We start from the raw sequence: 11,519 nt of genomic DNA, 5'->3' as shown, positions 1-11,519 counted from the left end.
CAGGAGAAATTATAGGATCACAGGTGAAGTTCTCCCACTATGCCAAAATAGCATGCTCTTCCCTTGTTGCCCCCAGCTATCACAGCCACAATCTCTCTTCCCAGTCTGTGAGCTCTCCTACACACCCCACCCACCCCAAAATCCCCTGAGAGCAAGGAGCCTCATTGCAGCTCTTTATGGTGCCATACACAAGCTCACACTCAAGAGCCCTCCTACAGCTCCCAGCTTCCTCTTCCTCAGTTTTATTCACAAAATCCTCCTCCAAATTCCTCTGATCCATAGCCTATGTTTTTTCACTGCTTCCAAGGATATGGACACAGAAGGGTATACCAGGCATGAAAGGTCCTGGGGGAAGCCACTGACCAAAACAATTTGGAAGCCACCACTGAGACATAGTGCACACTCCAGGTGTGTTTTCAAGAGGAGCAGACCCTAACCCAAAAATATTTTCAGCACTTCATTTCTAGCAACAGCAGAGAAATTCTGAGGAACATTCACCTTTCAATTGTTTTTCAGGGATGGGCACATAGTCTTACCACTCGTACTGAATGCCCAAGGGAAAGAGCATGAGGAGCTTGATGAAAAAGTTGTACACAGACTTTGACATTGACTACAAAGCAAAAGAGAAGAGGAAGAACTACTGTTCTTGGATATATTTAGGTGAACAACTTAATCCTGTCAGAACAAATATTTTTCCCAAGATGAAAATCAAACAATTTTACATTTCCACACATTTCCTTAGACATATTTAACTGAACAGAAAGGACAAAAACTTCTAATAAATGCAACATCAGATTTTTTATTTACAAATATATGGTAATTCAACAACCACTCTCCACTCAGTTTGCAGAGGAAAGAGTGATAGTCATATTTCCAAATGCAAAAACTCTGTCCCTTAAATGGATTCCACAGAATATTATGCCAACACCACTGAGCAAACAGATTATTCTTTGTATTTGGGTTTCAAAAAAGCACATAATTTTAGAAACCAGCATATGGAAAGCAAAAACATTTGTGTGCATTTAAATGCAGCTTCATATTAACCTAGAGAATTCACTTTCAGTATATGTCAAAAATAAAGACAGCAATTGCAAATATATATTTATATTAGCTATTTCTCTAACTCTCATTTCAAGAGCTTAGAAACAAAATACCCTCTTCATATACCATTGGAAAGTCAACTAGTTGATTATAAGCCTCAAAAATATTTTGAAGTTATTACTGAAAATATACTTATTCTCTCTTGTGCTCTCGGTACTTGAAGCTGAAAATGTGAAAGCATTTTCCCCAGCTATTTCCTCACTGCAATTACTTTCTTATAAATAAAAATACTTATATGAAGAATACAAGGTATTGCTATGAAGACTAGACAAGCAAGAGTTACTCTTAGAAAAAAACCACACATACACACAATATATATATTTATAGATCTACATCAGCAGCAATCACCTCTTCTTTTATCTGCAACAGTGGTTTCATATCTTCATTTGCTTCACATGCAGGTTGGTTGTCCAGCTGTTAGGGAGATACAAAAGAAACTGTAAGTAAAATCTTGTTTTACTGAAGAATTTTTGTGGCAACAATTAACATTTGAAAGTTTTAAATAGTAATTTAATAGTCAAAAAAGCATTTTAAAGTTTCAAATACTTATTGAAAATGGTAACATACTAAGGTAAACATTCTGAATCAAGCAATCCAAATTTAATGAACAATACAAATTTGAGTTGAATCAAATTAGAGCACTGCAAGTATTTCAGGCCAAGTCATATTCCACAGAACATGCACCTTACCAAATTCTTAAGAGTAATTTTTAGTACTAGCACAGAGACGGAGTGATAGTTTTCTAAATCTACCCTTCAATAATGAAATTAAAAGTTGCTAAATAACTGTAACAATATAAAGGATATTTTTTCTCCTCTCTGCCTATCTTTGTATACCATACAGTGGTGTTTCACTAGAATGTTCCAAGTTTAAACCACAGAATTAACACAAAAATGTGCAAAAACATCACATAAAATTACGTAAAATTGCAAAGTGAATATTAATAACCCTATGGTTTATCAAACCTTTTAGCCAACATGTTCACATTCCCAACTTAATAATTAGCAAGGCTGATGTCAAATTGGAACTGCAAAAAATAGCAATCCACATCACAGGCCACTGCTGTGCTGCCAATACATCTTCACTACAGTAATTGCATAAATGGTTTTTATATTATTCAAATAGCCGATTTCAATTATTAATCACAAATTTGAATACTTTGCTCTGTATACCTACAAGTTCTTAAAACTCCTGATTTTACTTTTATCTCATACAATTATGTTTTGAGGTGCCCACTGGCCCAAGTAGATGCAGTCTGAAGCGAAAGGAATAGAAACGTTTCCTCACAGATCAGCTCTGCTTCTGAAAGGCACTGCTGAGACTTTATGGGCTGTAATGTCAAAGAGAGACTAAATAGCAATTCATCCATAATAAAATTACTTATCCAACTCATCCAGCAATATTTCCCCCCAAAAGAAAAAGACAGAGACAAAAATAATAGGAGCAAGCTCCAGAGTGAATCTCTCACACATTTGGGAGCCTCAAATAGGAACAGTCACTTCAGTATAGTCATGTCATCAACAAGGAGATACATTCTCCAAACATTAACTTGGACATGGTATGACCCAGTGCCCTGGAGCACCTACAGATGGAGGGAGTGATTCTCTTCCTCCTTCCACTGATCACAGCAGCCTCCTTGCATGTAACATTAGCCTCTGTGAACGCACCATAACCCTCACTTTCTGGTTTTAGCTCGGGTATCATGTAATCATTTCTGTGACTTCTCTTCATGGAAGTCAAAATGAGCCTGCAAACAACAACAGCATCAGATGCAGAGCTTCTCTTTTCCTGACCTAGGTTTTACAGCCAGCAGATGCCCAGTTCCTGCTCAAACACTGTAGCATGAATTTCCTGTTCCCTTCACTGGCTTCTGATCCTCTGTGAGAAAAATGTGCTGGGCTCATAAAGAAACGTGGATATTTTTCCCAGGAAGTAATTAAAAAATTATTTCCCTTCCCTGATTTTTATCATCCTATAGAATTCCACATTTGCTACATAAAAAACAGAGCAGTAGAAAACTCCTGACACTTATCAAAATTAAGAGGTTGTCTACCATCATCTATGACAGCAGAAAAAAAGACCTTAATACCACTATACAAAGCCTTAAGGTCATGCTCCAATAAATCAGAATTCTGCAAACCATAAGAAGGAAAAAAATTATACTGCACCTTTTAATTAAGATCTGTAAGTAAATCAATTCCTCCTGAACTTGTACCTAAATGAATAACCAATTACAGACCTATAATTCCAATAATAATAGCATCACAAGAAAGAAACCAGCATTTGTGCCATCTGCACAAGATAAACTAATTGCTTTCCAGGTATGTATTAGGACTGAATTAAATACATATTTCAGCTTACTTTTTAAGAAAATGAAAACTTTTTCAAAAAGGATTCTCTGCTATCAAGACAAGCCTGTTTAGCACCTGACAGCTCCTTGACACCACTTTCTCAGATCTATGAAGGAAGGAAGATGACTATACCATGTTGTTCGCTTGAAACTGCGTAATAACAAGTTGGTAAAATCAGCTACCAGTGAGCTAGAAGTTAGTAATGACTACCCCACAAAAGACAGAAACTGGCAAAGAAACCTTGCTGAACCTATTCACTAACTTAAAGCTAAACATGAAAGCTATCAAGTGGCTCAGCTGTGCAAACACTTGAGGTTGTACAGCAGAGAGAAGAGCTAGAGTCACACACACTTGCAGTTGGATTGCCTTACTTTTAAATCGGATATAGCAGTCGTTGCAGAAGAGTTTGTTGTTTCGGATCCTGACTTCAGCTCCAGAGCGGGATCCACCAAGGTCGCATCCACAGGCAACACACTGTATCACACATAAATAATTAGCAACTCCTTCCAAAATACTAAGAAACAAAAATTCTGTTCAAAAGCAGCTCAGATTAATCTTAGCAAAGCCTGAACCGTAACCCCACAATCACTAGAAGCCAATGTACAACGATTAGTAGATCAAAATGCAACCAACCCTGAGAAGATATTTTAAGGCGACGACTGGACAATGAATAGCAGAGATACACCAAGTAAGCAAACATAAAGCACGCAGTTTTTAGAGATTAGTTCATTAAACCTAATTTGATTTGGTTTCTCTGAAAACTAAAACTGGTTTGGCGCAAAAAATATTGTTCTTTAGATGGCAACAGAAATTTTGGCACAGAACTCCTGGGTGTGCTACTTGCAGATTTCCATGCGGCATTACATGCTGCTGGTGTCCTCAGTCTCTTGGCACTTGAAGCAGCAAATACTCAGGCACTCCCAATTGCCTGGGTTTGCATCACTGAAACAAGTTCTGATTTGGAGAGATGGGGCTTATTTAATTTTTCTTGCATAAACACAAGAGGCTTGATGGCTGCCATGCTAACATTAAACTGTTTAGCTATGGTGGCTAAACATGTACTTGCTGTGAATATGGACCACATCTGGAAGGAATGCAAAACATAATACTCCCCTTACTGAATTTACAGGACAGATAGTTTCCCTGCTTAACCAAGTAATGAATCTTTTGGATGGCAGTCTGTTCAACAGCTCATTAATTTTCAGAAATTTGAGAAACAGAAACTTGGCATTTTCTTATTTAGGTTATGAGCTACAGGTGGACGGTCTCACATAGAATACATGTCCTGCAGAAAAGCAAATGACAACTGATCACTACGGATTAGTCCTGTCCCTCCTGCTCAAGTAGGCAGGACCAAGAGCTTGGAGTCAATCCCTAATAATACTGTAGGTGATGCACTTGAGCTGGGCACAGAAGACAAATGTTCTAAACTAGACACAGAAATCTTTCTTGAAGTCAGGGAAGAATAGGGTCCAACAGCACCTCCAGGTCATAGTCTAATTCCACATGTAGCTTGAGGGCAGGGTAACAGGAGCACTTTGCTGGTTTTTGCAGGCAAACATTTATTCTTTCAGCTCTGCAATGCCCCAAGCTGATGGGAAATCACGTAAGTAGGTCTAAGTGTACTGGGCATGAGCCAGTACACTTAGTTTGTGACTACGGGTGAGTAGCACTAAACACGCCTTTGGGGTTTGTTCTGGGTTTTATCCTGCCACACTGAACTCTTCCAACATGCCTTTACTTGGAAAAGACCATATGAACACTGTCTGCTAAGGCTGGCTTAGAAAGAATGAGTTATCTTAAATGATTCAATTGCCAGGGTCCAGGCTGAGATGATTTTTTTTTTTTTTTAGAGGAGCTGCTTTCTCTGGGAGAAATGGATCAGCATTTTCTGATATTTCGCCACCTATTCAAAGATGGAAATCTTTGATCTCACAGTCAATGTGCTCGTCTTACTTATCAAAGTCCTACTTGCTAGCACTGGAATTTAAGGAACACCCCTAGAGTCGAGTGCTAAATGCCTACAAATGGGACTGCCTCATGGAAATATGCATGCACCACGCTGTCAAGAGGAGAAGGCAAAGCAGGTGATTAGTAAGGACCCCTGTGAGCATAACACTGAGTAGCCATGCGTGCTCCTGATTAGTTCCTGTTCCTTCATGATGTGACTCCAGCTCTCACCTTAAAGCAATGTAAATGATAACAAAGACCAAGAGACTCAATGATCATGGCTGCTCCTTTGCCCAGAATGTTATTACAGTATGAACAGATTTTCTTCCCACTGACTGACCTAAATATAGAATGAAAAACCTTAAAACCAGCTTGAAAATGTTTAAAAGACAAAGAAGAGTTATCAAATACTTTGTAAGATTAAAAAACACATGGGTAAAAACTGGACTATTAGGCTGCTTGAGGAAAGTAAACTGAAAATTAATATTATTTAGAGTAGATCTGAAAGCCATGGAAAGCTGAGGTGTTATAATTTAGATCTAATTTATGCAGGAACAAGTTAAGAAATTCTTGGCACATATTTCACTGTATAAAATACCTTCTACAAATAAAAAGTGTACTGTTAAGTTTGGAGTGTAAGAACACAGGTTTTGTGCTCCTGCCCTCTTAGTTGTGGGGAACTATCCAGAAGGCTAAGTTTTAGCAAGCTCCCTTCCCAAGCGTCACCATCTGCACCTTGTTAAATAAAAGAAGGCTAGTCCTGGGCATAAAATATTATGTTAACTCTTTGAAGATAAGCCATGTGGAGGTCAATTTCCATAGATCTACCAAGGTGTTAGCAAATGGAAGTGAGAACAAGATGAGCAAATATGGTTAAGAAGGGAATTTTCTTACATCATCAAGAATGTAAAAGACTAGCTTAAAAAAAAAAAGTCTATTTATCACTATGTGCCTGAGAGTGTAAGAGCTAGTGAAGTAGTGTTCACTGTTATATATAACACATGTAATTCTGTGTGGGATGATTCTCTAGAGTACTATCCCAAGGTATTTTTAAAATGCTTCAAGTACAGAAAACAGCAGAGTTATCTACCCTACCACAGCTGAATTCCATTTCTGTTTCAAAATATGCTGCAACTCTTGCTTTCTCCTCTGAGATTAAAATCAACATCCTACTCTGTAATTCTCCAGGGTCATGGGTTATGAGCATTCCTGAGTGCTCCTCAAGATGATATTGACCACATGCCAGGAAGCGAGGAGGAGAGACCGAGATGAGGGTCATAAAGCGTGGGTTTCAAGAATCTTTTGTTAAAACAAACCAAGGAAAATAAATCTCAGAAATGCCATCTGGAACAGGCTTTTGCTAATCATTTTGGTAACCAACACACAGCTCAGGGACTGCAGATTGATTTCTCAAGTTCCTTTGTTTTTTTAACCAATGTCAAGCAGTGATGACAAACCTGGGGAACTTTCTGAGTGACTGGAGTAGGGAGGTAATACCAGCCCGTACTTCCAGCCCATCCCCTCCAGCTGGAAAACTCCAGGTACTTGTTAATCAACGTTATGGGCAAGAATACTGCTGTAAGACCAGCAAATACACAAAGTCTATTCTTTAGTGCTGCTCAACGTTTTTTTCTCTTCCCCGAGAAAGGGCACCCACTCACCTGCTGCGTGTCTGGGACCCTGACTGGGAAGCAGAGAGGGGAGACTGAGCCTGGGGAGCTGTCTGGGATGTGGAGGGGGCTCTTGCAGAGGTGGTCACAGGAGGTGCTTTGCTGGAGGAAGGAGTGCACATGTAGGCTCTGTTGGAAGTGGACACTGGGCGACTAAAATCTTGACTAGAAGATAGAGATGAAGAGGATGCAGACTGATTCAGCCATGAGTGGTGCCTCCATGACCTCACTCCTGAAGAATCAAGGTTGTCCAAAGACTCCCCTCTGTAACAGAGATACAAGCACCTCAAATATAAATGACAGTACAGATGGAGCAACAGAATTATATGCTGATTTTTTTAAATAGAAAGCCATTATCCTCACAATTTTAATATTTTCTAGGATGAATACATTTGTTTGATGACTCTGAGAAATATTCTTCACGTGCTGATTTAAAATGTATGGGCAGAAAATTATCCTTTATGTCCAACCATAGTTCTCATGGGAAAAAACAGGCAAGGCAAAGAGGTGGCACTTAACAGCTACTTAATAAAAGCAAAACACTTCACTGCAGTGTTATCAGGGTGAACTGTATCATAATCCACAGTACAGCAACAGACCTCAGATACCAGCTTTGTTTATGCTTTCTCCAAGGGATACCACATCGAAAATAACAATCCACCCAGACTGGATAGCATCACTCAGGTACAAGGTGTTGGCCCAATAACCAAACACTCTCCTGACTGATAACTTGGCTGTTTCCTTAGTGACAAATCCAACATTCATTCATTAAATAAAGCAAAAATAAACTATCCAAACTTTATGACATATTTCTGTGCTAAAAAAATGTACTTCTTAACCACAATAATTCATTTCCAAAACAGGTTGCCATGCTGAATTCTTAAACACGTGTCAATGACAAGGCATACTATTGATTTCCATTGCTGCTATACCAATCAAGAAATAAGCAGCTGAGTTATTTACAGGTCACATTCATATTTCTTACTTGCAAAAAAACCCATTCAATCCCATCTGTAACACAGATTCTTTCTTCTATCTGGACTGCTATGTAGTCTGCCTAATGGCATTTCACAGACTCAGTTTGTTTCTATGCTCTGTAATAAAAACTAAAGTTCAGAATAACCAAGGAAAAATGTCTAATGAGAGACAGAGTTAATTTTTAATGTGATTCCTACCTTCTCATACTACTGCTGTAGAGGCTAACAGGCTCCTTATGTATACTGGCACTGCGCTGCCTAATCCAGCTGCTGTCCGTGTGTAGAGATGTTTTCTTTCTCATTTCCTGAAGGATTTGCTGTCTCTCCAACTCTGCTGCAGACATATTTTGCTCCTTCTGAGACTTCTTCTGCGACTCACCCATGTTCCAGGACCTCTCTGAATACTTGTTCTGGGTACCTGTGCAGACAACATGTACCAACATCAGCTAGACACTTCAAGGCACAAAAACAGTTATCATCCTGTCAGCACTCTGGCTTTAATTCCAAGAGCTATTGTTCATCACTCCATTCACAAGTTATTCCAGTTCCCTTTTACAGCTGGGAAAAACTTGTCAATACAACACTACCAAATTTTTTTTTGTTTGTATTTCCATTAATGTAGCCTTTTACATAATGCTTAATTTAAATACATTTTCCTTCACTTCCTAAGTGTATATGGGATTTCTGTGTACACTCTCCTCTTTTTAAATGGATATCACCTCTTTCAGTACCATAACTTGGACTCTTCCTCCAATAAAAACTGAACCATGTGTAAAATACACAGTTAAATAATGGGATACATTCTTTCTCTTTAAGAGTTCATACTCTGTTCTTCTGTAAATCGTCTCTGTTTACCTGAATTTCTTTCTTCAAGGCACTAAACACCCTGCTTTATACAGATATAAAGGGGAGAGGGAAATCTTTCAGATATTTGGATTATGTGTTAACTACTGAGTTGAAATGAAATTTATGGTATAGGTGGTCTTTGAAAATTTGGAAGGGGAAACAAATAAGTGATCTTTCCCCAGGTGTTGATATCAATAGGTGTATATAGCAATAGTTGTATATATCAATAGGTGTTGATATATCAGAAGGCAGCAATTTTTATTTCCTAGATCCAGTACCTATTCCTTATTGTAAAAATAATTAAGTAAATTACTCAGCAATAAGTCATTTAATTGAAATTTAAATCCTTTTAAATGCTGTTCTGACTATAGATTTGCTCTTGGATTTATTGGTATAGAGTATCATTATAAAATACTGGGGAGGTTTACTTTCTCTTTAGTTTCAGTAACAGTGTTTTAATGTATGAAAGCAACATTTTTAATCTGCATTATATCCTCTAATACATCTACTTTTCTTTGATAATTTGTGATTACTCTTTTTAACCGTGTTTTAGACACAAAAGTAGCTTGCAGGCATTTTTGACTGCAACATATTTATAAAATTGGTTTGTTTGTTTTGCACATTATTCCTCTAATATAACCGAAGTCATCTAACTGAACTGGAGTCCGGGAAACAAGCCATTGTGACATATTGAGAGCTGACATCTTGCTTTGTTATTACTACACTAACTGAAATTAAGACGACAAAAAGTTTTATTAAATATATTCATCATCTTGGTATGTGCAGCTTTTTTGTTGTTGATAGAGTCAATGTATCAAAACTATACATATTTTCAATGATATAACTGCATGACTGATTTTATCTAATGTAAAAATCAGTCATTAAAATTTAGGCATCTAAGAGCCATTTGTAATTACTGTCTTCAAGAGGCTAGTAAATCATGTTTGTCCTTGGCTTTTACATTGACAGTATGATTTTCTCTTGCTGTTGAAAGTTCATTAAAATTGGAGCAGTATTAATTTACAATGCAGCTATCAAAAAGCACTCTAAAAATTAATTTTCTTAGGATGACTATATGTACATATCTTTTTTTTCCTATTCTCCTCCCTCCCTATCTGCCCCAAAAAATTCAATATAATGGAAATTATACATTACTTACCATTTCTGATTGTGTTGAATTCATTCAGTTCTGTAGTTGACTTTGACTTATTCCTGAGGATATAAAAGACCTCATTACAGACAAAGCTCTTATCATTGCAGATGATAGAACCAGTCATCTTTTTTTTTCACCATCCCTCCCACCAACAACTTATGCTGTACTTAAAACAAGAGGCAAAAAATAACTAAATACCAAGAGAGTACTAAGGGAAAATAAAAGTCAATATTTAGATGCCAAGAAGTTGTCAGTGCTTCAGGTATGAGGAACTGATCATTGTACTTGTTTCAATAAAATGTAAAAAAACAAGTCCTTTCCTGTGGAAGCTTTATGAAGACTGACAAAAAAGTGAGAACTTTCAGAGCAGATTTACAATTTATTTGACTCCATGAGAAACTTAAATCATACTTCAGCACTGTTACTAGAATGTAAGCAAAACACCTCCTCAAAACCTGCATGCATATTTTTCTTTGAAAACTTTATTGTTCACTGATTATACCTAGCAGCATAAATTTTAATTAGTTTTAGCCAAGAAATGGAATTTAACAAATGTCATATACAGGAAGACAAATGGCAGAAGTTGGTTTTCTGACAGTACAGAGCAGGAGCTTCAGCAACACTTCTGTGCTGCATTATTAGTCTCAAGTAGTACAGCCAATTTTTAGTTTAAAATAACTCACAAAGAAAGGATTTAGAAAGAAATCCTTTGCTTGGTCCTAACTCCAAGCTGCTACAGTAATTTGTTTACATGTACAGCATTGGCTGCAGAGCCGTGTTTTGAAGGAGTCTTATCCTTTATCTCAAGAAAAATGGAGAATAAACTACATCACATCTTGCTTCCTTAAGTTCTTAAGTCCTTAATGTCTGTCCTATGGTGTGGACCTATTTTATTATCTATTTAAGAAGATGCAACAGTTTCACAGCTGCCTGTAGTGAAGAAAAAAGGAATGTCCTCCTTACACATAAAACCAAGATGTAACTATTTAGTGCATGCTCCTTCTGAAGTTAGATCTAGATCTTCCATTAGTAACAGATCCATTAATTGTACCTTGTAATATTTAGAGTTCCTCATTATATAAGAGAGGTATTCTCACTACAACTATGGGAAGTGATCAAATACATAGCAGAACTCATTTTTCAGAATTACTGTGAGATGCAATGCAAAACATAGGCTGGATTTGTAAAGCAAGAGACTGTAACTTAAAAATAAATTGTGTAAATAACAAGAGCAACATGCACTATCCCCTGATAAATATGCTGCTGCTGCCTCTTACTTCCCTCCTTGTTTACTCTCTCAAGTTGCTCAACCCTGATTGGGATGACTGCACCTTGGTTTGTAGAGTGTGCTATGACACAACCACAAGATATCTGAAATTGTTTTCCAGCCACGTAAGTTTAGTACCACCCACATATTTACCTCCTCACAGTTTTGTTCCTCCCCACAGAATCCCACTGAATAACTGCTGCT

At 37.5% G+C, this 11,519-nt stretch overlaps 1 protein-coding gene across 2 annotated transcripts in view; it reads right to left on the bottom strand.

The window, feature by feature from the left end:
- Positions 1 to 779: 779 nt before the first annotated feature.
- The window catches only part of LMO7 (LIM domain 7), a 131,923-nt gene continuing 121,183 nt past the window's right edge, over positions 780 to 11,519 (bottom strand). For both annotated transcript variants that reach the window (XM_066313394.1, XM_066313395.1), the window contains 6 exons: positions 10,055 to 10,107; positions 8,248 to 8,467; positions 7,064 to 7,336; positions 5,634 to 5,742; positions 3,824 to 3,926; positions 780 to 1,515 (listed from right to left, as the gene is read on the bottom strand). In XM_066313394.1, coding sequence (XP_066169491.1) covers positions 1,493 to 1,515; positions 3,824 to 3,926; positions 5,634 to 5,742; positions 7,064 to 7,336; positions 8,248 to 8,467; positions 10,055 to 10,107 — 781 coding nt within the window. In that variant the 3' untranslated portion in view covers positions 780 to 1,492. The remainder of the gene's footprint in view (positions 1,516 to 3,823; positions 3,927 to 5,633; positions 5,743 to 7,063; positions 7,337 to 8,247; positions 8,468 to 10,054; positions 10,108 to 11,519) is intronic.

The sequence above is a fragment of the Sylvia atricapilla genome, chromosome 2, assembly GCF_009819655.1.
Source record: "Sylvia atricapilla isolate bSylAtr1 chromosome 2, bSylAtr1.pri, whole genome shotgun sequence".
Classification (NCBI taxonomy): Eukaryota; Metazoa; Chordata; class Aves; order Passeriformes; family Sylviidae; genus Sylvia; species Sylvia atricapilla.
This window is presented reverse-complemented; position numbering and strand designations above follow the sequence as displayed.